Source organism: Excalfactoria chinensis, chromosome 5 (genome assembly GCF_039878825.1).
Source record: "Excalfactoria chinensis isolate bCotChi1 chromosome 5, bCotChi1.hap2, whole genome shotgun sequence".
Taxonomy (NCBI): domain Eukaryota; kingdom Metazoa; phylum Chordata; class Aves; order Galliformes; family Phasianidae; genus Excalfactoria; species Excalfactoria chinensis.
The window spans coordinates 30,338,532-30,364,171 of record NC_092829.1 but is presented as its reverse complement, the minus strand read 5'-3'; the positions used below and the strand labels follow the sequence as shown (position 1 = coordinate 30,364,171).

Here is a 25,640-nt window from a genome sequence, read left to right as displayed (position 1 = left end):
GCATCAATATCCCCAGTCCCTCACCAGACTAGAAAAGAGACACATGAAAGTTTTGAATAACTTTTTAAGTTATGGAATCCAATAAAACATGAAAAGTACTTTGGGCTTTGGACATTAAAATAATATAGATTATTTTTCCACTCTGAAAATTGCAGAGGAAATTGCAACAGCTGCCCAGAAGGGCCACGCATCAGGAAAATTTGTCCCCTCTCCCATAGGAAACAATGGGATGCTGCTCCAGAGAGAGCAGCTTGCCCCATGCTATGGGGACAGGCTGTCTCCCCACACAGCTGAAGGCCTGTGTTCCAACTTGTGTTAAAGTCGGTGCTCAGTTGCATGTGATGCTTGGGAAAGCATGGGAGCAAACATCCATCCTTGAAAAGCCGTGCTGAGCCCGCGGGTGCTACTCCCAGGAGAGGTTCCCCAGCACCATGTGCCCCTTCACCCAGACCCCTCCTGTGCTCCCTTAGGTCTCATTTTTTCAGTCTTGTCCTGAAATTCCTGATGTCATTGCCAAAACACAGCAAAGACAGCAGCTGGCCTCCCTGTGTGGCTGTGCCAGAGCCCCACTGATCTGCCCTGGACTGGAAGCAGAAGTGCGAGCCCCCAGGGTGCACTGGATTCATCTCAGACCTGCTAGCCACAAAGGCAGATAAGCAGAGCACAATTATGCAGCGTGTGCTGCCTTACTCCTGCCTTACTTGCCTGAGGAGAATCGATATCTGTCCCCCATTACCACACTGCTCTGAGTGCAGTCTGCACTGACACAGAGGGCTCATCCCCAGCACCAGGCCCCACTGCAGGGAATGCAGCCACTGAAGGAGGCACCACAATGCAGTCCTACTGAAGAATTAAAGCCCAGAGTTTATAGCAGGGCTAGCAAGATAAGAAGGACAAAACAACATGAGGTCCTGCTTCTGGCTGCTAGCATTGCTGCGGCAAGAGGCCACAGCCAGCAGAGAACACAGATAATGCAGATTAAATAATTTAAAAGCCATTCCTGGAGGCCACTGGCTCCCACACGGCACTGCCTGGCACCGGGCACAGAGCTCCAGTTTCAGTATGAAACTACAGCAAGATCAGTTTTCCATGTGGGAATTATTTAAAGAATAAATAAATGGAAACGGAAAGAAGACAGATGTCAGCTCTTCCCTTCTTCAACCTGCCTGCTCCTCCCCAAAGAAAAATTCACTTGAGAGTAAACAAAACTGTCATAGCATCTTTCAGGACTCTGCTTTGAACAGGCTGACCAGGATGATCTCATCTCTCCTTGCCATCCCATCTCCTTCCTTTTCCTATCCCACTACTGACACATCGACTTAAAAGCAAGGAGCTCCCACCGGCACACTCGCCTCAAGGGGCAGTGTTACCTTGGAACTTTGAAAAAGCACACTAACAAAGGACTGCACCACTTTGAGCTCCAGCTCAAGTGGGAGTCCATTCATCCCTCCTACCATTTCTCTTCTTGCATCAAGTTCAGATCCAACAAACCTCAGCTCCCGTTCAGGACCTTCCCACAGCTCTCACCCAGCCCACGTCTCACACCATTCACCCTCTCCCCATGCTACGTTGCTGTTGCCTTCTCTGCCTTGTGAAGGGACTCCGGGTGTGTGCAATTCTACTGCTGCTGCTGGAAAGCCACATACTGGTGCCATGTCCTCTTCATTTTGGGCCGAGTGTGGCTACTGGCTCTCTCAGGTAACAGCCTACAGCAGCAGGAGCCTGGCCCAGCTCCTTATATTCCGAGGCACAGGCACAGTAAGGGACAGCTTTGTTCCTGAGCAAGGTCACTTTGAGGAATACCACCCTCAGAGGGATGCTTCAAGCTCTGTAATCTCCTCCTCTGCTTCAGCATCATCCTCCAAATGGATGGCTCTTCATATCTGCAGCACTCCCTCTGCTCTGCTACACCTTCAGTCCACGAGGCCCGAGCAGCTTGAAACACAGACAAAGATCATCGCTTCACTTCAAAAGAACTTTTTTCTTTTTTAATTTAGAAATGCAGTTATATACATAGAACAATTAAATTAAACTTTGTACAAATATTAAAATACTATCTTCACACCCACCGCAATGTACAGGATACCAGAAAATATCTATAAAATAAAGCAAAATAGAACTGATCGAGTGACATCCTGCACAGCATCAATTATGGTCTCGTTTTAACCCCACATACACACGGAGTACCATTCTGCAAATAATTCCATAGTGGTGCAATTCAGAATTTAGAAATCAAAATAACAAACACATACAGGAAAAGAAGAAAAGATTAATGCACCAAAGGCAACCAAGCTCTCCTTGCATTCGCACCAGCAGCTACCAGCAGTCTGCCCACCACACCACAGCACAGCTGCTTCATAGGCAACTTAGCTTTCTGTTCTTTTTGAATGGGGGGGGGAAATAAAAGTGACGTTGAGAATCAGAACTGAAACATTTTCCAGCACGACCCCGTTGCCTCTGTCTGTGCCTACCCCAGGATGGAAGCAAAAGCAGAGCCTACGTAAAGAAATGCAAAAGCATCAGGAGCCTGCTCTGGTGGGCATGGATGTGTAGGCGACCTGCCTGAAGCAGGGCTGAACACAGGGCCTGTGTGTGGGAAACACCCTGCTCCAATATGGCTGTGAAGGCAGGGGGAGGGCGCGAAGGACCGGAGGAGGGCTCATCTCCTGTACAAAAATATGCCTTAAAATGAAGCCCGCTGTAGGAAACCTCTATGCACTTTCAAAGCATTTTATAGAGAATAAATTTTCCAAATGAAGTTCTTCGGCAAAGAAAGCACTTCACAAAGAAGAAGTTCAGTGTGCAGCTCCCTGGGAAGGGCTGAAGGCTGAGGCTGGGGTGAGGTCAACATGAAAAATGGATGGGGGTTTATTGCATTCATATACAGAAACCAGAGTGAAATCGATCTATCTGGAGAGAACAAGAAGGCAGATTTTGTAGAACGACTGCTATCAGAACATGAAAACCAGGCTTTGCAAGCCTGTTCCAAGGCCAGCAAGGAGATCTCAGTGTCCTACTAGTTGTACATTAATACTTTTATCCAGCAAGCCTATGGGCCTGCTAAACCCAGACAAAGCACAACTCCCTTAGAACCTGGTCATGAAGGCATTGGCTATCATCAGCCCACAGCATACTTCTCTTATTGGCCACAGCTCTTCCTCACCCACCCCAATCCCTTCCTGCATTCCCTACACTGCACTGCACACCACTTCACCAAGGTGTGGTTACTGCCAGCGGCTGAGCCTGCTGCTCCCTTGTAGCTCCGCTCCTTGCAATCATCCCCATTTTTTATTGCAAGCAGTACTTCACATTTCTGACGTGCCCTTTTATTTTTTTAAATATTGGACTCCAAAATAACTTCAAAAAAAAAAAAAAAGTTAAAAAGTGCTATTTTTATTCTTTCACCGTAATTAATTTTAATGTTCTTTGATTTTATGTGGCCAAGCACAAATGACTCAGCGTAAGACCATTACATCAGGGGCATTAAATAAGAAACGTATTTCCCTCTGAATTCTTTTTGTCAGGTTTAGGTGGGGAAAAAAGGTGGAGAAGAACCCAAAGCAAGTCACCCACTATGCTGCACCTTGTAAGGCTGAGCCCCTGCACTCCCTATTGGCACATGGAGACCTTTCTGTGACAGCAACCCTCGGGACACTCTCAGACACAACCAACACCCTGTGCAACAGCAGGGCTCAGGCTGAGGGATCCATACATGTCAGCCCTTGCTCTCAGAGGTGAAGACAGGATTCTTCAGTTGAATTAATCTTCTTAAACATCTGTCCCAAGGACTTCCCAATCCTCCACAGAATAAGAACAAACAAGTAACAACTGCTCACTGACAAGTAAATTAAATGAGTCCTTAAACCCTCTCCCCTTCAGAAAAAGTTATCAAGCAGTCCCTGCTTAGGTTCCTCCCCAGCTGTTCTACGCTCTTTTATATGAGAATATAAAGCACCCTGGGAGCTCCTGCTTCATCCCCAAGCAGTCCAACAGAGGCTGACTGTAGTGCCTGATCACAAGACCGAAGCTTGCATACTTTCCTCCTACCTCTGCATATTTTTCCCAATTACTAAAGCCGTTTTCCATAATTTCTGTATGTGGAACAAAATGAAAGCACTCCCCTCTTCTGCACAGCTTCCTTCTCTTCCCACCCAAACAGAATTTTTTTCTCCTCAGTTGGCTGCTGCTTACTTTACAACAGCAGAAAGCAGAGGCAGGACCACACAGTACGTGCTTTCTGCTAGCTGAGCAGGCACTCATCCAGGGCAAGGTCAGCCTTGGCAACAGCTTCCAGCTTCATCAAGGGGTTCTTTCACCAAGCCGGTACTGAGCCAAAAGGACTGCTCCCTGCAGGAAGGCAGCACACACCTCACTTCTATCCCCTGATTGCTCAGGTTTGCGTAAGAAAGTCCTTAAGAATCTAAAAGCAACTCCTGCCCTGAGCTGGTTAGGTCTTAGAAAACACGTGACTTAGGAAAGTCACATATTCTCCCCCTTCAGCCTTGCAGTTGCTCACTGCCTTCACAAGCCCTGACAAAACCAGTAAGAGAGACAATTTTCATTTTTAAGGTAGGAGTTGAAAACTAAGCATGAACATTTCCACTCTCATTTTCTAGAACTCCAATAACAGATATGTAAACATTATCACTCTACAGTCCTCGAATATAAAACAACATGGCATCTTCATCACCTCAACTGAACAAAAGAATACCCAAACCATCCAAACCGGATTGATCAAGTCCTCGTGTTAAGGAAAGATAACATGAGCAACAGGGAAAGAAACTTACAATGCTGCATTCTTAAATTAATAATGTCACTCTGAAAAGGATGAGGAGAAAATGATTCTTCCGTCCACAGGCACGCACTGACCCAGCTGCCCTAGGATTAAGCAGTTAATCAGAAGCAGCAGGTGCAGGGCCAGACACTACAGCCAAGCCCCATTTCCAGGAACCAGAGCTAAGCCACAGCGATTATTACTTTATTTTTAAGGTGTTATGTCACTTTTACTAAGTGCTCTGACAGCACAATCTTGGAGCAACAAGGATGAGAATAGTAAGGATTGTAAAACAAAAGCGAAGCGGCAAAGAGCACCCCTATTTACCTGTTCATTGCCACATGACACATAAGGCTGTGGCATTTTGCTCCTTCACCTAAATTGAAAATTTAGCAACTTGTACTTCTCTGGCTATTTCAGTAGGTTGTGACAACACACCTGCATTCATGAAGCCAACTTTTCCTGATAAAACCAGTTTCACAGAGCCCAGTTTCCAGACCACCCCTCTAAAGAGTCCTACAACTACCACACTTCTGTGACTGAATCACCTGCCCCAAGTGAAGTTGGTTTGCTGCAGAAATGAAGTCCCATTAACAGCAACCAGGATATTCTGACCTGCTGTAGGTAACTGTAAGGAGCAGAGGTACACGTATTTTTGGATATTCTATTCCCTGCTATCAGAACTTAAAGTGATCTTCACAATTTATGTTCAGGTTTAAGCTGTGGTATCCTCCCGGTCAGTGTAGCCAACCTTCTCAGCAACAGGCAACTTGTGTTGTACTTAGAAGAGACCTTGTAAGTGCTGTTGACCCTAAGCCAAAATGAGGAAGCCCTTCAGGACACAACAGCAGACACTTGCTAGAGAGCAGCCTCTTAGGTAGTATCGAGGGCTCAAGTACCAAATTACCCAGTGCAGCTGGGAAGGTAATTGGGATCACACCAATGGCACTAAGCATTCACCACCTACACGTAAGTTTTTCTTGACAATTTCAAGCACATGAACTGCTTCCAGATTACATCTGAAAGCATTATCTCTGCCTGAAGATCTGACCAAAGGAACCCAAGTGTTAGTGTAGAACCACCTTCACTGGGAAAGCTCTGAAAAACACACAGTTCATCCAGAAGAGCAGGGCCACAAATTTGGTTCCAGACCCGATGCCTAAAAATGAATGCTACTGATTGACAGGAAGTGAGAGCCTCCAAGCTTTCTGCACACTTTCCACTGGCCATTTCCCTAAGGCTCTCCTACAATCTAACAACAGGAGCTGTTCTGTCACCAGACCAAAGCTGAAAGAGTGGTTTTATCATCAGTACAGTCCCAATCACAGCCTCCAAAAACACCATAACCAAGTGGGCTGCACCGGTAGTGAAGGAAGGAGGAGACAAAAGTGATTTTTCAGGAGTGGACTCTCGCAGAGGTGTGTTTTGTTGTTCCTATGTTTTGGACTTCTCAGCCTTCAGTGCTCTAGCAATTCTCAACTGTTATTGCACAGCTAAGTTGCCTCACAGCCTATCTCACTTGAGGCGCTCCTAGATACTACAGTCTGCCCTTTACCTGGGATCCCTCTCAAGGTCAGTTTCAGTCCCAGTGAGGCAGTTTATCTTGCTCTGTTATAAAGAGGATGCTGGAAGAAGAGCCTGTATAACATATATATGTATATATAAACTGTCTGCACCCAGAGAGCAAATGGTTTCAGTCCCTGCACTCTGGGCAACAGAAGGGCTAGAGAGGCTGCCAAGCTGCAACAAGCCGGTGTGAGAAGGAAAAAGGCACAAGAAAAGAGCAGCTCTTCAGAGACTGCTGTCAAACATCTGGCTGGGGTAAAGGAGAGGAGAGCTCAAATCCACTACGTTCCTTGAGTCTCTGATGCATATGGAATGGGGAAGCCAGCTCTGCACCAGCCCCACTGGTGCATCCAGGAGGCAACCTGGCAACATCCTTTGGATCTTCAGCTGAGGGCATCTCTGCTTGGAGGTATCCAGGACACAGCTCGCGAGGATGGGGAAGGCTGCACAGAGTGCTTCTGTCCTGAAGGCAGGGAGGGGAGAAGGAAGAAATCCAAGAGCGAGTAGGCTAGACATGTACACAGCAGGCCTCATGCTTCCTTCAGTAAGGGAATATCTGAATGGTGGGGAGAGAAAAAAAATAAATTAAGAAAGAAGTCACACTTTTGTCATTCAACATACACCAGAAAAACCACTCTTGCAAGACAGGGTCCCATTTCCATTATGTGATTCTCTTCTTGTCATCACAGCATAGCAGAAGGGACCTCTGGAGGGCCAGCCTGCCTCTGCAAGCAGGACCATCACCACCCCCAGCCTTAAAAATCTCATATGTCTGGCCCTGAACTGCCCTCCAAGCAGGAAATATTTTCCTAATGCCCAACCTGACTCTGTCAAGTTACACTTCATGTTTCACCAGATTAAGCCCAGCTCCCTCGGCAGGCTTCCAGCAGTGCCTGCCCAGTTCCCCACATCCCTCTTAAACTCGGAGGCCCTTTCTTTTTTTTTCCCCCCATGACCTCACCAAACTCTTAGTTTCTCAAAGTGTCCGAGACGAGTAGTTTCGTGCTATCTCTGGGGTGGCTGAGGATACACAGATAACACCTGCCCTTATCTGACTCCTCCAGTAGCTGCAGCTTCCTTGTCTTTGAACCATAAGCATAAGCTTTATGGTCGTCTGCTGCATAGGGCAGCCTGTTACTTGTACAGGTAACAACAGAAGCAATATGCGTTTCCAGGCTGTGACAGAACACGACACAGTGCAGAGGTAACACACTGTAATAAGTACGCTGTGGACTCTTTTGGGTAAGCACCACTTGTAGCTTTCCACTGTTTATATACTGGAGGTTTAATGCCCATCTCCGGACATGTTGCCACTTCCACCCTTCAGTGGAAATCTCCTTTAATTGTTTTCATTGCAGAGTTCTACTCTTGAGCTACCTACAAGCCAGTTACATCTTATTTTTGTCTAAAAACACAGAAATCTCTGCAAAAGCAATCTTAGACAGCAGCTTCACATTAGCTCTGCCACTGTAAAGTAACTGCTTCAGGGCAGAACAGTGAAGTTAAGAACACAAGAGCCACTAACCATTAAAGAGACTTGCTCTGGACAGTAAGTTCAAACACATCCCTTGTGTTTTCATGTGTTTTCTCACATGCCTGGGCTGTAGCACCACATGTACTGTGACAGTAAGCAGCTTACTAAAATCATCTAAAAATGAAGCAGCTTAAACATTACAAGGGCTTTGTATTTCAGGCATACCCTCCCACTTCCACCAACTTGTTTTGCACAAATGCATCTGTTTTACTGCCTTTGCATAATGATGCTTGAGGTTGGCATTTCTGCACAAATCCCTTGCTGAACCAAGACTGAGAAGCAGAACCCCAGTGTACTCTTAAAAGAGTCTCATACAGCACTGCTTGCCCAAGTCACGTACCATCTGTGTATTCCTCAGAGGAAGTGAGTGATAAAAGGCTCTGTATGTCACTGCTTTCTGAATCCTGGACTTCTTTTTGTACAGGTCTACTGCTAGCCATGCCAGCTACCCAGGAAGAGGTAGCAGCCTGATGAACAAGAACAGTTTCAGAGCGCTGAGAGCCACTGGCTTCACACAGTCCAGAGTGTCCGGGGGCTTCATCTTCTCTATCAAGCCTACTGCGAACCCCTTGGTCCTGCTGCTGCATCTCTCTGGCTCCATTTTGCCCAGCTCCCTCTGACAGCACAATTTGCACCCGGGAGTCCGAGGGTGGAATGCAGTTCCCTGTGCTGCCGTACACTGCTTCTTCATAGGATGGCAAGGCCACTTGGACACCATCCACCATGATAGAGACCTGATCCCCAGACACACCTTGGTCTCGCCTCAAAAAACAAAAAAAAAACAAAGGAGGAAAAGTTGAGCACTTAAATGTTATAGATATTTTTGTTACCAAGAACCCCAGCAGCCTCCCACCATCACCACAGCAAAATTATAATGCTCACTACAAACATGAATGGTAGATTACTGAAGTTAAGCAAGTATGGCTTTGCAGCTCTAGTGTGAACTGCCATACACATGACTGGGGCTGTAATTCAAAGTGACGATGGTTATACTGTCTCCCATCTCATCTGCCTCAGTAGCTATGTCTGACAAAGATCGTGACCCAGGGCCTCTGCTGTCAAAGTCTGCAGGTAAAGAAAACTCTGACCACTGTTGATATCAACCTGTTACAGTGCTCTGCTGTGAAACACCAAGCACTCTATGTTCTGCTACCTATGCTGCTGGTAAGATAACTGGCTAGCACAGGTGGGTCAGACAGCTCTTCAATTGTCACAGTGTGGATAAACCCAGATCAATGGGTCAGAGTCCTGAGACTGAATCTGTATTTGCCATACCAGTTTAGACTTCTGCAGAAAAGGACAAACTCCTGTTCCTGGCCTCTGAAGCTCCCCCAGCACTGGACAGCCACACCTCTGCTCTTATTTATGAAGTATTATTCATTTGTTGTGAAAAAGGACTACACAGCGATGCTTTTGACATCAGCTGGCAGCAGTGTTACAGATGGGTCCCTTTTCTCATCCACAGACCTAGGCCAGGAGGGCTCTCCTCCCAGTGCAAGAAACCATGGCATATCTGCACATGTACATTATCAGGAGGAGGCAGTGAGGCCAGGCAGTCTGCAAAAACCAGACAGCCCTCTGCCTACACAGGCAGCTCACAGCAACAGGCAAAAAGAATTCAGCCACGTAGCTCTAGAGTCTACTAGAACAATAGCTTAGATACGACACAGGAACACTGCCTTTTCTTTCCTGAGCATTAGACTGTACTGTTGCCAGTCCTTCTCACCAACCTGCCCTTTAAAATCCAAACATAGGTTCTAGCCTACCTGAAGTTTCTGACTGAAAATAGCCTCTCGTGGGAATTGCCCGTGACTCACAGGGGAAAAGTAGAGAAGCAGGGAAGTAAAATGAAGGCCAAAACCAAGCACCTTGTCAAGTTTCTACTGCAAAAAAACAGGATACCTCGAAGCCTGCCCAAACCCCAGCTACACTTACCTGCTGTGATGAAACGACTTCAGCTTTGGCTGCAACAAGACAAACAGCACAACTAAGAGAAGAATCAGGGCAACAGAGCTTGCGGTAGAGGCTACTATGGATAGCGTGGGTACTCCAATTGTTGGTGGGGAGTCCTTTTCTGCAAAATCAAAAGGAATGCAAAATGATTCACTCTTTAAATTACTGCTGTAGGGAACAAGTAACATTCACATTGCCTTCTCTCAAGAGTTGTACTTGGGTGCAAAGGTGAAGAGCACAAGTTTCTGGTACACTCAAGGCAGAGCAGTTACCTCCTACAGAGGACACTTCAAAGCTTAAACTGATCCTTCTCCATCAACTGTAAAGGAAACATGAAACAAAACATGCACATATACGTACTTTGGCAAAACATATGGCACACAGAGAAAAAGGATGCAAGCTGGTCATACACAGACAGAGAGGGAGGGGTGGTAAGGGTCATGTTATATTTACATCTGGTTGAGCAAGAGCTAAAAAAAATGTCCTGATGTCACCACCAAGGTCAGTAATTGTCTAGCACTAAAAGCAGGATATTCTAAGGCCAAACAATAGAAAAAGTTCCAAATAATGGATTTTTCTCAACTAATTGAACAGCTTCCCAAAGGAAGGGAGTGGAAGTCACCTGGCCTGCTGTTATTTAAGATACAAAAGTATTCAGTTTCTTTCTCACACAAACACATACCGCAGGAAATAGAGAAGGAAGGGAGCTGTTGTTATAAAATGCTGAGTTTTCAGCATTAGATACACATACTCTGTCCACATTATCCCCCTTTGCCCTTTCCTCATCTGTGCTGCGTGACTGTACAAGAAACATTTTGACTTTTAAAGGTCCATTGCAAGGCACAAATACATTAGGAGCTGGCAGAGAAGGGCCTGGAGCTGGCATAGCTGAGCCCTGCACGTCATGCCTAGAATGTCACGCTAGTTCTTTCACCTCCCTAGAGCACATAATTGCCTGTACATGTTTTGTCTCCGTCCTTAATTTATGTCTTTGGTAGATCTTTACACACCTCAGCACCCCATCAGCAAACACTACTGTCCGTTTCAGGAAATCCCCGTCTATGCAATTCTACCATTTCTTTTTGCTACACTTACCACGTTCCTTGGGGAACAGTTGACAAACTGCAAAATAGTTATCATACAGAAATAAAGAGGATGAAGATCACAAGCAGAAGAAAAAAGCTGGAGGACCACTGTTCTTAAGCTATAGCCTGGGTATCTTTTGGTATAGCTTGAATGGCATACCCGAAATAAGTGATTTGGAAAGTCTGTTAGCATTTTATCTTCTTTTAGGATTAAACTTATTGGTTCAATTGTTCTGAAAATTCTCGGGAAACAAGTTCAAAAGTAGCCTGAACTGCACCCAAGTAAAAACTCCATCTAATACACTTTTCCTTCTGGTAAATAGGACTTAGTAAGTATTTCCATTTTCAAGATTGTTCTGGGAACTACAAATACAGACAGAGAAGAAGGCAGGCAACACAATTCCTTTAGCCCTGAAGTAAAGCAAGCACCATCGTGTAGGAACACCATTCAGAGAGTTCCACTTGCAAAGCCTTCTTCTGCCGCCTGGGTGCAGCAAGGGGAAAAGGGATCGCTGTAGAAAGGAAGCCTGTGCTGAATTTGAAAAGCCTCTTCAGGATCCAGTAGCTGCCAGGTGAACTCCCAGTCCCACTTACTTATACGTCACAGGAAGGAGCTGCTAGAGTGGCCATGACAGATACTGATAGTGTGTTTGGGACAGGACAGGATGTTCCAGAGTTTTCAGATATGCAGCTAGCTCCAGAAGGGCCTGTACATGCTTTTGTGTCTATTTCTGATTAAGCTAACACATTCTGCTTTATGGATTACTAGATATAGCCTCAGACTGCATACATCTTGCTGACTCTGGGTGACTGAGCAGTAAAATTCTAACGGCAGGCCAAACTTGAAGAGCAGAAGGATTTTCTCTTTATCCAGTACCCATGCTTTAAATCCAGAAAAGCAGTTGGCAGATAGGAGCTGTACAATTACAATTTTCCTGCAAACCTTTCTATTTTTATGCTTTCATGAAGGAAATCCCATTCATCTGGGATAGACCCATAAAACAAAAACTGCCTAGGTCCACTTGGAGAAGAGCAGACACCATTTGTCAGCAGTGTCTCTTCCTGCAAGTAAAGTAGCCCCACGAAGATCTCTGCCACAGGAGGCCAACAGTTAGTTATTTTGCAAAGGAGATCAGCTCTGTGTACTGACATGCATACACATGTGGACAGAAATGTACCCCACTGAGGGAGGTGCACTGTCAAACCCACCACGAGCAAAAAATGGAGAGCAGTGAAAATGCTTCAGTTTCAAGGTCTCACCTGTTCCTGGGATGAGAGCTGCCAAAGTAAAATTCCAACTAAGTAACAAGTTACCTGGCTTTACACTACTTCCCACAGGCTTTCTCTTTGCAGGAAGGACTCCACAGTTAGCATCTGATGGGCAGCTATATAAGAGGCATTTCTGATAAAGAGCTATGATTGTGAGCAGCATTTAGAAAACTGCTGGAGCAGTAACCACAGCAGCATGGGTTGCTTCAGCACAACACTGCCTAAAGTGAATCTGAAAAGCCTGTGTAAAGACCAGTGTAATTCTGAATGTCCCGCTGAACAAAATGAGCACTCACCTGGGCTGAGTCTGCAGCTAACTTCCATGGCAGGGTTCCACTCTCCATTCTTACAGGTCAGGTATTTATAGTCTCCTTTCAACATGTAGCCTTCAACACACAGATACTCTATGACGCTGCCTGAAGTCAGAGGGTCGTTGCAAGGACTAGGGTGGCATTTGTAGCCTCCATTCTCGGGTTGTGGTGGCTGGGGACAATCTGGAAAAGAGAGAGAGCATCACAATAGTTATCTCAGAGGAGGATGTCTGCTGCATAACAGATACTGCACACAGATTAACTTCCACCTAAGAACGCTCGCTGAGCTGAAAAGAAACTACTAAAAACAAGAAGAAAGATTGTCACACAACAGCAAAAGATACTGCTTAGTTCCACCTCTGATATGTCTTTTGTGACTGCTAAGTACAGCTTATTATCCCAGCCATACAATCTAGTCGGCAGGCAATTGAATGGATGATATTTTCACACAGTGACATTTAAGTTTGTTACAACAGGAATTCTGCATAAAAGAGGCCCAGAAAATCCTTGATGTTACCCTTTCCCCACAGCAGTTTCACGAGTGACTGGGGGATGAAGCAAACAGCCAGGCTCTCCGATTAGCCTTCCAAGCCTCGTATGGAAGAAGGACAAGACCTTCTTCTGAAATGAATGAGGAATGCAAAGACCTGGTTGTACTGCACGTACAGCATCAAGGTACAGATCTGACCCAAAAGTTAAAATTGCTGAATTTATCAGCTTTATACAGGCATGCTACATACCGTCCTGCAGTAGAGCCACATTTTCTAGCCTATTTTAAAAAAGCAATTAGTTACAAAGATATTTTTAACGTAAACCACTCATTTATCTACATAAAGTCTGCAGTGCTGAAAGCACTTTGCATTTCTCCTTCCATCTCCCCTATCCTAATGGATACAGATATACTAAGTGTGAGAAAGTTTCTTGTAGAGTTTTCAATGGCTATTCAAATAAAAACAGACTGCAAATGAGGAAACCGCACTAAAAACAGGAGGATGGGCTTCTTAGAATTTCATCTCCTTTGACAGCTCATGGTGATTGCAGAACAGCCTCAATATGCCTTCATGCCACACACTCACCTGACTATAAAGGAGGAGTCTGTAAAACCAGATCCGCTACTCAAGCTTCACAAAAGAAAATATGTGAAACATTCCTCCAGATATATTTTGGGACATGGAGACCCAAGTGACCCACCAACTCTATTCTACCACAGTGCGGTTATCCAGGCTTGCCCCTAATCCCTGGAGCTTGTGAGAAATCAACTGGGCAAGCTTCAATTAACTGGGTTTTGTGCAGGGCCTAAGACTGAGAAAACTTTGGAGATATGTTTCACTACAGAAAAAAATCTGCTGCAATGCTGCAGTGCAGGTGACCCTTGAACCTAATCACATGTGTGAACGCATCATAGGCAATGCCTTGTAAATGCCAGAAAACCCTGAGATGAAGTGTTGAGTGAAACCAAAAGCCCTCTGGTATGAGTTCTGCCAGCTTTATAACTGCAATTCAATTTACTTCTTGAGAGAAAAGGTTAACAGGGGTCTAAGAAGCAGCCTTTCAGTAAGACTTTGTTCTTGAGGAGATTTATTCTTAAATAAGCTTCAGAGAAGCCACCGTCCCATCCCTCCTGAGCACTGACTGTTGCAGCTTCTAAGTTTATTTTTTTTACTGTGACCATTTCCAGTGTTGTAATCAAGGCTTTAATGCTTAATCTTACAAAGTTAAAAGATGCTTTCACTGAATGCCTGTCCAATGCAGCTGAGTGACACTCACCACACATTTCACATCTAAGCACTTCTGCAGGACAGAGGTGCTTCCTCCTAAATTGCAAGGACCTGTCTGAGCACTAAGAATGTTCTCAATCATACAGCAAAGTACCTCTCCAAACAATGACAAAGAGCTGTGGGAAAAACCTCTGTTGCCACAGCAGCAGGGACAGCTTCCCCACATCTTTGATGCCACAGAAGGCATCTGGAATCGCTTAGGAGCCATCTGAGCTCCTTGCCACACTGCCTCGCTTCAGCAGGAATTTTCCCACACATGCACACAAGTTTCCCATTTCCGGACGAGCCCAGCAGGCTGGTCCCTCTGTTTTAAGGCCTTCATTAGTCAGCAGATGAGATATGAAGACAAGGCTAGCATGGCTTTCTGCAGAAAGCTTGTCCCTTTGGGAGATGTAGAGGGTCACACAGAACAATACATTCTGTTGAAGCCCCTCAATCAAACCTTAAGTTGGTAGAGCCATAGAGCTGCTGTTCAGAGGGCTGAGGAGCGACCAGCTCAACCTGAACCAGTAAAGGAAGCTTGCTGTTTCTCAGCAGCATTCACATGGTCTCTGCTCTCCAGCTGCAGACAACTGAGCTCTCTCTGTCACCCACGCGTGCTGAATTATCTGCAAAAATCAGCTAGCAACCAAAAAGGCGCTCACATACACAGCAGCAGAGCTCTCAAAGGCCTACAAATACCATAGCATTAGCAATCCCACGGGGCCCTAATTTGGCCTCCTTGTGCAAGTGCTTTAGGACCAGATCTGCAGTTATGCCACTGCAGACTGGTTTGCTCCCCACGCAAAGGAGAGGGGCAGCTGCTCATTATGTATTCAGTGCCTTGACCTAGAGCTGTCCTCGCCCATGAAAGCTGCAGAATATCTCCCTGAGGTCATCTGACACCCAAGAACACCACAAACACTTTTTAAAAGGCACCTCCACTCTGGCAGAACAGGCCACACACACAGATGGAAGATGTAGGCAGAAGGGAAAAGCCATCTATCAGCAGTCCGAAGTGTGGCCATGCTGTGAAGGGGCAATGCAAGGTTTGGGAGCAAAGAACCTGCCCCAATTGTGCCAGCTCCCACTCCCAGCCAGACTGCATGCTTTTAACCTTTAGTGAGGTTTGTATGCTGCTGCTCAGCCTCGAGCTATCATTACTTTGGCACACACCATCCGACGCTTTCTGAGCCACACCAACCAACGGAAGATTTTTCAGTATTTCAACCCCAGCTGGGCAGATTTCAAAGGACACCGCAACACCGGCACATGCAGATACATTCTTTCCAAGTTTTCAAAAGCAGGTGGCACACAGTGGATACATTGAAGCTTCCAAAAGGTTACAAAATACCTCTTAAGTTGTGGGACACTTAAGAACAGATACTGTAGCCACACACTCCCTTCCCAACAATGCTGGCCTAGATTCTCAGTGCTATTAGCATGTATTTGAAATACAAAGAAACACAGAGGAGCATCATCATCTCTCTCCCTGAAACAGGAGGTTCTTGGAAGTACCCCAGAGTTTGTGAGACAACTTGAAGCAAACACAAGTGCCAGGCGCTGAGGAAAAATAGAGGCAAGTTAAGAAGTTATCAACTTCCTAGGGGGTTACTGACATCCCAGGCTTGCATTTGTTCCCAACACCATCATTTGTCATGACCCAAGGATGCAAGGGGACATTAGGTTTGAACATCGCAGTCTTGCACAGAGAAGGGAGAGCTCTACTCCCTCAGGCCCAGTCTCTAAGAGATACTGACGTTTGACCTCTCCTGAGAGCTGGTTCTCTGATGAAAAGACAAACCATTTTCAGCATCACTGAACTCTGTTCAGAAATAAAGCAATCGGCATTTCCAGATTGATGGACAGAAATAAAGTTATGTACTGAAGTTTCTGCAGATGCCATTTCTAAATATTAGGTTGCCCACCAAAATGCGGGACAAGATTTTAATACATAAATGAAAAAAAATACTATGCCAGTATGAATCTCCTTCCAGCTTCCCATTAATGACAAGCACCATTTTTGTGTCTGCGTCGTATCAGAAAACACCATCCTCCTCAAAGGGAGCATTAACCACATATATGTTCTTTACATAACAGTTAGAAACTTGGCAACAAGCAGCGCTTTGTCGTGCTGCAAGGAACTGCTTTTTCTGTTGTAGCAACAAGCAGTGTCATTACGCTGGTACCTTCACAGTCTTCCACACTCATGGCTTCAACAATACCCACTTGGTTCCTCTTAGACCAGACCTGCAGGCAGCTGTGATGGGTGGGAATACGGCTTCATTTGGAAGACCAAAAAATAAAAATAGACATCAGGAGGCCAAATTGATTAACCTAATCACCAAAGAATGAAATGGATCTTCCACAGCTTGGCTGTGCTGAAGCCGAGCAATAGCCCTGAACTCTGATCAGAGACTGCACTACAAAGTGCTTCTAACAGTGCAAATGGTACACAGAACCAAACACAGACAATACCAAAGAAAACAACTTTGTGGGATGACAGAGTGAAGGGGTAACGTATTCAAAACACAGAAGAGGCACAGCTGAGCCCTGAACTCTGTGAGCAGAATCCAGAGATGAGCAGATTTCCCAAGCCCATGCAGGATCAGACTGTTGTGTCAAGAAATAAGCACAATACAGCCCGTTTGCACATACAATATAAAATTAAAATATATTTAAGTGTGACCAGAACGTTACCACATACGTATGAAAGCTCCACAGCACTGACATGCTTAGCGCAGACACAGCATACTGCACCAGCGCTGACAAAGGCATCTCACCTCAGCCGTGGTTCTTTGCACTCTTTTTGTTTCTTGCTGTAAGTATCATCTCTCAGATCCCAGCAGGGGTCTTACATCTCTTTCTGCACCAAACTCTCAAACTGTATTTCACCCACTCACCTACTTTGCTGAGTAGTCCGACCCCACAGAGATGAAGAAAACCAAACCCTCTTCAATGTAATACATTCTTACAGGAAGGCAAATACTCATCATCATCTGCTGGAGCTCATAACTAGGTTTGTAACTAAGCAATAACAAACCACTGCATTGCTCACCTTACGTGGGTGGACAGATTGGGAAAACATTGCTCAACAAAGGGATGTTGTGCACTGAACATAGTAGAATTTATTATACTTCCCCACAGCAAGGCACAAAAAATCACTAAAGGTAGGACAGGTACGGTTTTGACTAATAAAAGTTGCTGCTCATATTACAGCCAGTCCACATTCCAATAACTTTAGGAGGAAGCAGGACTGGGCCTCACGTCAGCTCCTCACAGACTACATGTGTGTTCCAGCATGCCTGACAATCTTCATGGCAGCATCCTAGGAAGCTTACCAGTCCACTGAGAAGCATTTTGGAGGGAAATTATGTGACTTCTGCAATCCAGCAGGAAGATAGTCCTTTTTTTAAAGAGAGGTGGCTAGGATTGCTACCCAGCCTTCAGATTCATATGCTGCAGTTCCACAACACCCCCCTCTCATCTCCTTGAAACCAGGCAAAATGAAACCCCACCGCCAGCATAGAAGACAACTCCTCAGTTGGCTACTTTAATAAGTGCCCAGTTCAGACCTGTTAGCATCTCCTGGCCTTCCATAGGTAGATGAGAAGCAGAAGATGCTAAGCTGTTCTTCTTTGTTCTTCTTTTTCCTCATCTTCAAGATTTACCCCAATTAACTGATGTTATCAAGACTCAGAGGAAAAACATCCTACAAACAAAAACCACTCTCCTGGTCTAACAAGATGTATACTCCCCTGGACAGTCTGGCTAAACCTGTCATGATTGTTTCATACCAGTGCATAAGTGTCCAACCTGGTGAGCAAACAGCTTTGTGAAAGAGAACACAGAAGCACCCAGTTAAAAACTGTTCCTGTACTAGAGGCCGTATGATTTGCTTCACGGTGCTATTCGTTCTCTCAGAAGCCTGATGCTAACTTTATTGTGCTATATTGGCTTCCCTACAGTTGGATTTTCATTGAGCAGCTTAAGGAAGATTGCCTTCCCTTTTTGTCTCTGTTTATGTGTCCTGTCACACAGATGAGTTTCCCCTCCTGGCCTCAGTCCCTGCCTCTGCCTATTTACCTTATTTGCTACAGAAAATACTGCAGAGGCAAGGAGTGCTTCCCCACGAGCCTCTGATTCTCTGAAACACAGCCATCTTTATCCTCTCAGGCAGGACTTTCCACTAGCTATAGAAACAGCACTTCTAGAAAGGCATCCAAAATAAATACAAGATAGGGATATCATCCAATTACTTGCCCCTGCTGTAGAGGCCTCTGATTTTCAAGTTGGATAATTTGTGAGTCTGCATCATTTCAGTAAGACAGAAGGAACTGCAAAAGCTATTACTAACTTCTGGCAAGGATCTTCAAAAGCCCCAGTCTCTAGGGAACTCTTGAGAGTAATCCTCCTCCTCTACTCCTCTCAGCCTGGGTCCTGCCAGTTAGACGGGTGGTCAGAAACACCAGCTAAAGCATTATGCAGACACTGCCCTTTTTCAGCACCTGAGGTTCAAGTTCAATTCACACCACACTGAAAATAATAGTCAGGTTCACTCCTTCTCTCCAGTAGTGCCCTGAATTGGCCTGCAGCAATAGCTTTCCTTTTTTTCCCCCTCACAGGTATTATTTAAGTTCCCCCATAAGCCTTCTTTTTTACAGAATGTTTTGGGTTTTTTATGATACAAATGTGACAGCCTGATGCAGGCAGCCAGATGGAGAGCTGGCAGTGCAAGTCGGAGACCAGCAGTAGTGCTGGTTTTAGCTTGTGGAGGGGCTGGCAATTCAGAGTGCTGTCCATGAATCCTACTCAGGAGTGGCACCAAACATTAGTTTCGCCTTAGGAAGCCACTGAATGAATTTGCTAGCAAGAGCTCTGTATTTGCTATCTGCAGAAGAGACATTGTTTTCTCTCTTTTCAGAGTTTCAATTATCACCAGCAGGGCACTACCTGACCTCTGCACTAATCTCCTGGTTGTTTGGTAAGCCAATAAGGAAACAATTTCACCCACCCTTTGCCTGTTCCTGGATTTCTTTATTTATTGGACGTACTCCCAGCCTCTGTCACTGGTATTCAGAGAAGCATGAATGCAGCCCAACCAGATAATAGCGTCACTGCTGTCCTTAGCCACAGCAGTGGGGTAACCAGCCAGAGTTGCCAAGCTCACTTAGCAGCTTCTTGAGCAACAACAAAGGCAACAGACCAGCCTCCCAGAGCCTGCAGACAGACTGGAGTGCCTCAGCTGATACCTAACAGAACAAACTGCAAGTTCTCATGCAAATCAAAACCTGTTTGGTTTTTAACATTTAAGCATTTCCCCCCACCCGGATAAGTGATTGTTTCATACCTTCCCAGATCACTACGGTAGGGCAGACCCCTACCTACCAGTGCGATGAACTTAAAAAGAACTACATACTTGAGAGGAAAAAAAAACCACAACAGAAAAACACAAATCTAAAGGAACGCATACAACCAGCACATCATTTTCAGCAGCAATCACTTGAGTTTTTTAAACCCTTCCCTAGTAGCAGATAGAAATCTATTGTCCATGTTAGCTTGCTTTCTCAGGATGACTTCATCCATGACCCACAGAATCTGGGCTTGCTGCCTTGCGTAGGAAAACTACCATATACCCATTTGATTCAGAGAGCACACTGGCCAACTACAAGACTTCTCTAACAAGAGCTCCTGCTGTGTCACTCTCTGGGGCAGAGAGGCACAACCAACGCTACTGCAGCATGACACCAACTGCAGAATAAAACTTTTATTGAGTTCCTCTCTTTGGGTCAAGACTTTTCCTTATAAACCAGGCCCTTCACACACATGTACATCTGGGTTTGTGTTTGGTTCCAGGACTCTTCTGCAAAAAAGATGATGATGGGAGTGATGGCATGAAGGACCGGCCAACTTTGCTTTCTGTGTGAAACCCAGACAGACAACATCCTTGTTTTTCTCTCTCCTGTTGTGCACACAAACTAACTTATACTCAGCAGAAAAGAAAACTTGCAGAAACCTCTTCTTAAAGCAGCAGTTTAATTTTAGCAAGAAGCAAGCCTGAATCAGTTCACATCCAGCTTGCTACATCAATAAACACCATCTTATGCCAAAGCAAAACCATGTCTCAGGCAGCTGGTTTGCAGAGAATCACCTAAATAGGCTTTGATCACACTGCTGAATCTTCCTTCTTGCTGAGAAAGCAATGACAAGGGGATATGTTTAGGAAAGGCATGAGGTAGTAAATGCAAAAACCAGTCACCTCCACCCACACACTCCAGCTGGTCAGAGCGCAGCTCCATTCCTGAGTGCTAAATACCTTCAGGTTTCCAACCAGTCTCATTTTCCTGGATGCACTGAAAAGCTTTCAGCAGCACAGCAGTTTCCCCTAACACGCAAGCTGCTCCTGCACTGTTCTCCTTAGTCCAAGCATTCGGATTAATACCAACGTTAGGCTAGGGAATGGCTCATCAAGAATTTCATGGATAAATCTCACTGCAGGTAACAGCAGGTCTGTACTGAACACAAAGAACCTCATGCTTTGGACTGGAATTTCTCCTGGCAGGCTGGCTCTGAGAAGCACAGCAATGATCTGCTAGGCGGTTGCATTCAGGGACTTGTATTTGAGATGCAACCCTCTTCCAACATCCAGCGTTTAAGCCCAAGTAAGATTAACTTTAACTGCAGTAGACGTTTGTGTGTTATTAGAAAGCCTCTGCCGTAAGGAATGGACAGGTCTTCCAGGAATTAAACATGCTCTGCTGACCTTCCATGTAGCTCAAGAGATTTCTTCCTCATTGCTCAAGTGTGCTAGCCTGCATGTTTTAACTATACACACAGAAGCTACAGATACAACACCTGGAAAGGGACCCAAACTGAAACAGTGGCATTTCTAACTGGAGGCTAAACATCTGCACCATAAAAGACAGACAATCAGATGACCAAGATTTCCACTGATCTCTAATTTTTTCCTGACAGAGACGGGGCTTGGAACCAAGGCAAAAGATTTTGAACCCTCTCCTTTCTAGCACACTGGCTATCTCTAGCACACGAGCAGATGGGTCATTTCCCAGAGGGGCAAACCTGAGACAGCAGCTGCTGTCAGAGCCCAGCCACAACAGCTGAGTCTAAAGAATCTCTTTATACGCTACTTACAGGAAGCAGAAGTCACTAAAAAGCCTCTATTGTGAGCACACACATTTCTAGTCGACCCTGTCCCTAAAATATTTTAAGCCTTCCTAAAAACATACTGCAAATCATAACTCTCCTTTGGGCTCAGTGTATTGAGCAGAGGCCAAAGTCCACTGAAAAATCAGCTCTCTGTCTTTACCGGCCCCACATGCTGCTTACTCTGAAGTCAGTGACAGCATATCAAACTGAGCAGGGCAGGAGCCTTTACTGGGACAGTACAGTCTCCCTTGTAAGGACACACTCTGAAGAGGAGGCTTATTTTTCTTAATCTCGTAATGTGGGTAAATGAGAAAGAAACGAAGCAAAGAGATTTGTATACATAATCATATAGCTGCGCATTTATACAGGCGTTCACACAGCCATCCCATGTATGCCAAAGTTGCCTTTTAGGTTTTTTCACCCCCCTCTTCCTCCTTCCCTGTTGTACCCCCCCTTTTCTTCAGGGCAGGGGGAGAAAAGAGGAAGAAAGAAAAGACTAATTGCAGCCTTCCACCAATGCAGTCACCATCTGGTAACTCAAGGGACACATGGAGCCAAATTATCTTAATTAACATGTTACAACAGTATTTAAAAAAACTCTATGCTTATTAACACTCAGCTGTGATTAGTCAACCATGGAGGAAGCCTGCTAATGCCACATTAATTATGGGTCTTGTCTTCCTTTCCATTATAAATATGATTATATTTTTCCAGTGGCTTCTCTCTCTCCTAAAAAGAGCACCATTGGCATCAAATCTTGTTCTTAAATGCAAATTCTGTTTACATTCTACTAGAGTCAAAATGTTTAGGCTATATGAAGCTTCCACTGGTGCTTCGAGGCTGCTACAGACTGTCTTGATACAAAATGCAGTTTTCTGTTTGCCCCTTAGACAGCTCTGCTTCATTTAGACAAATCCCTCAGTACAAATCAAGCAGATAAAGAACTATTTTGTGTCTTTCGAATTCCTTTCTCCCTCCAAAACACAGATACAAACTTAAATGCACGCTAGGCCAGATAAAATAGGATGAAATCCAGAGCTAAAAGAAGAACCAGTTGGCAACAACAGAGCACAGTGGCTCTGAGCAGTCTAACAAAGAAATCCGCTCTCCCAGTGGCAGAATGGAGATTTCCAAGTGACATAACATTTCTTTTTTTCAAGTCTTCCAAGGCTGCTTCTGGCCTCCCCATGCCTTCTTCCAGCCACCCTATAATTACAGCCACATGTTAGGAGAAGGAAATTAAGGAAGTGTTCTAACATGCTTATACCATCAGCAGAATCCAGGATTTTACTCTTGAAACCCCAACCCTCACAACTGCATGAGAAACACCCAGGCAGGTTTTATTTTCTTTCCTCTTCCAAAAATTTGATTGAGGGGAGCCCCTAAGAAAGCTACGTAGGCTTTAGACTGGAGTTCTCACTAAGAAATGTGAGGAGCACAAAAGTGTTCACCACACTGGGAAGGGACAGTTAAGTCACCAGGGGTCTCCTTTCCTCTCACTGGCAGCTCAATCAATTCTAAACCTTGTTTTACATCGCAATAAGGAAAACGTTATTTAAAAAAAGATAACAGAATGGACAGAATAATTTGATATCCTTTCAAAATGGGAACAGGCAGTAATGGCACCTTATTTAGTAGATTTAGTAGAAAAGGCATTAGCATGGTACTTGAAGTCATGTAACATCCAACTGTCCTCAATTACTGGGCCTAATTTCAAACTCCAATTTAGACCTTCCCACAGCGTTGCTTCCTCACTTTGTCCCTGCTCATTTCCTTCCAGAAATGTACAGATCTAAAAATTGCTCATAATTCAGAGGTAATCTGCACATTTATCCCGCTGTTTCCTTGGCAGTTTGTAGGTGAGTTTTCCACTTGGGTATAGTAATAACCCAATGGTGTCTTCTTAGGATAAACGCCTGACAAACACTATGGGCTCTGGTGTCACGAAAACTGCCTACCTCTTCAGCAGAATCAATGAGAGACAATAACCTAGAAAAGAACATAACCATGGCATGCTTGTGCTGATTTTGAGCACTAGATTCTGAGACTACAGAGACAACTGATTTGTGCTGACTAGTCTGATGATAAATCCCACTGTTGATGCTTAGAGGGCAGTTCTTTGAGGAGAACATACCTTAACAACACAGCAGAGCAAAACTCACCTCTACTACCAAGAGACCTGCAATTTAGCCTCAGGAGGCACCCCAGATGACATACATCACAGCTGGTAACACTAGCAGCTGTAGGACTCCACTGCTCTCCTTTCTCCACAGGGTAGAAGTCAGAAGTTGCTGCTAACCCGCAATACACAACACTGGGCTTCTCCTTACCCAGGCCTTCCTTCTAACCCCAGTTTCGCCATAGCTCACTTTGTGTCTTGGCACTGACTAAGGTAGTCCTTACCAGAGAGATCATGGACACCCAGAATTTTAGAGTTTAGAAAGAAGCCCTGTCTTCCTGAGCTTGCATGAGAAGATCCCTATGCTAGCCAAGTTGCTTTAAAGCTCTGCCCTGGTAGGCCTCCTTCGTTCACTAATCAGCCTTTTGCAGCAGATTCATTTTTCATCCTTTCAGCAGCAGCAGCTGTTGCCTCTGACTCAGCCTATCCAAAAAGTACTAATATGGAAGTTTGGCCAAGGCAGATCTAGTAATGGCATGCACACAGGAGACTGCTTTGTGCTATGTGTTGTTCTACTTTAATCTGTGTGGAAACCTAACAGGAAAGCCCAAAGCCTAAGGCGGCTGAAGTTACAACTCAAGTTGTTCTCTGCATTAGGTCTAGTTTTGCTACAGTGTGGTGGGTAAGGAGAGCAATTGTGACACTTCTAGGGTTTTTTTGTTTCTCGGGTTTTCTTTTCGTTGTTGTTGCTGCTTTTTTTTTTTTTTTTTAACATCAAAGAACACCGTAGAATACTTTTTCCTTCTGCCAAGCCATTTTTCTTCTGATTTTTGGCTCTGTTCAGGACCATTGAACAAATCAGAATCTAATATCTGGGCAGATCTGTTTATCCTTTAAGAATGACTCATCTCTGCCAGGGGCCTTGTCAGAACAGGCACTCAAATCATTTACCACTGGCTGGGTAGAACTGTAAAGAGTTATTAGTCCTGTCTCACTGGAAAGCCTCTCAAGCACACTTCATATTTTCACTCTAGATGTGGTTAGGTTAGCTGTAAATATTAGGTCATATTTTCTACAAGCTTTACAGGAGCTTAATATTGCAAGCAAGTTCTCTGCACAGTCTGGCAGGAAAGCAAAAATAGCCCCACTGGGACACTCCCCAGGTCATTCCATTCAAAGCTGGAGGCACCTCAGACTACAGAGTGACTGAAGTACTATACATGGCAAACCTGACTTTCTTATAGTTGAGTGTCCTATAGCCTCCCAGCTACACTGCAAGTTGAACCACTCTCATCTTTATTTCATTACACTGCTTAGCTGAAACTCAAAATGGACTACATTATAATTCAGAAAGCTCTTAGAGCGAAGGTGAAGAACCAAGCTCCAAAATAAAAGAAGAATTTTCTTCTCTTGACAAGAGCTATCTATGACACGTCTTTCTAACTTGCCCAATATTTTAACAGTGTTGAGCAACATAAGCACTCACAAGGTGGTACCAGGAGAGGTGGTGTCAGGCCTTGTGTAACCTGCTCTGAAACTCAGCAGCTACTTAGTACCTGGGCTACTCTATACACTAGCAATGCAAGTAACTGGAGAATATTCAGAAAGAAGAAGATAATTCAGTGAAGCTATTGGTGAGTTACATGACCTAAGTTTGAACAGCTAAAGACACCAAGGTCTGAAGGGATGCTGCTGGTGCTTTGATCTACAAGTCACAGAAGCCACCATCAGTTTTCACAGAGCATGCTAAGTCCCACACATTCCACCCACTCAGATTCTGCTTGGGATCAATTGGCATATCAAAAAGTAAACAGCAACTCAGTATAACACTTATGAACATAGCATATAAAAGAATTCAGATTTCCAGTTCTGCCTCTTGAGAAGATTGTTTCATTATACAGCCATAATAGCTTTAAAGTGTTTGTTTTACAGTTCCATTTTCCAGGTACCTACCAACAGCTCCAAGCAACTGCAAGGATATGAATTTGCAAATTGCCTAACAAAATGTATTAGGAAATTGTCAAAAATATACCTTGTAGCAAACACAAAATCTTCCTTTCTGTCCTTCTGGCTCCTCATTCTAAACTCCCACATGGTAAACAAAC

At 44.8% G+C, this 25,640-nt stretch overlaps 1 protein-coding gene across 1 annotated transcript in view; it reads right to left on the bottom strand.

The window, feature by feature from the left end:
- Positions 1-1,963: 1,963 nt before the first annotated feature.
- SUSD6 (sushi domain containing 6) overlaps positions 1,964-25,640 on the bottom strand; it is a 73,767-nt gene continuing 50,090 nt past the window's right edge. Inside the window, exons 5-8 of the mRNA XM_072337189.1 lie at positions 12,478-12,675; positions 9,810-9,948; positions 8,215-8,636; positions 1,964-6,896 (exon numbers count right to left, since the gene is read on the bottom strand). Coding sequence (XP_072193290.1) covers positions 6,871-6,896; positions 8,215-8,636; positions 9,810-9,948; positions 12,478-12,675 — 785 coding nt within the window. The 3' untranslated portion in view covers positions 1,964-6,870. The remainder of the gene's footprint in view (positions 6,897-8,214; positions 8,637-9,809; positions 9,949-12,477; positions 12,676-25,640) is intronic.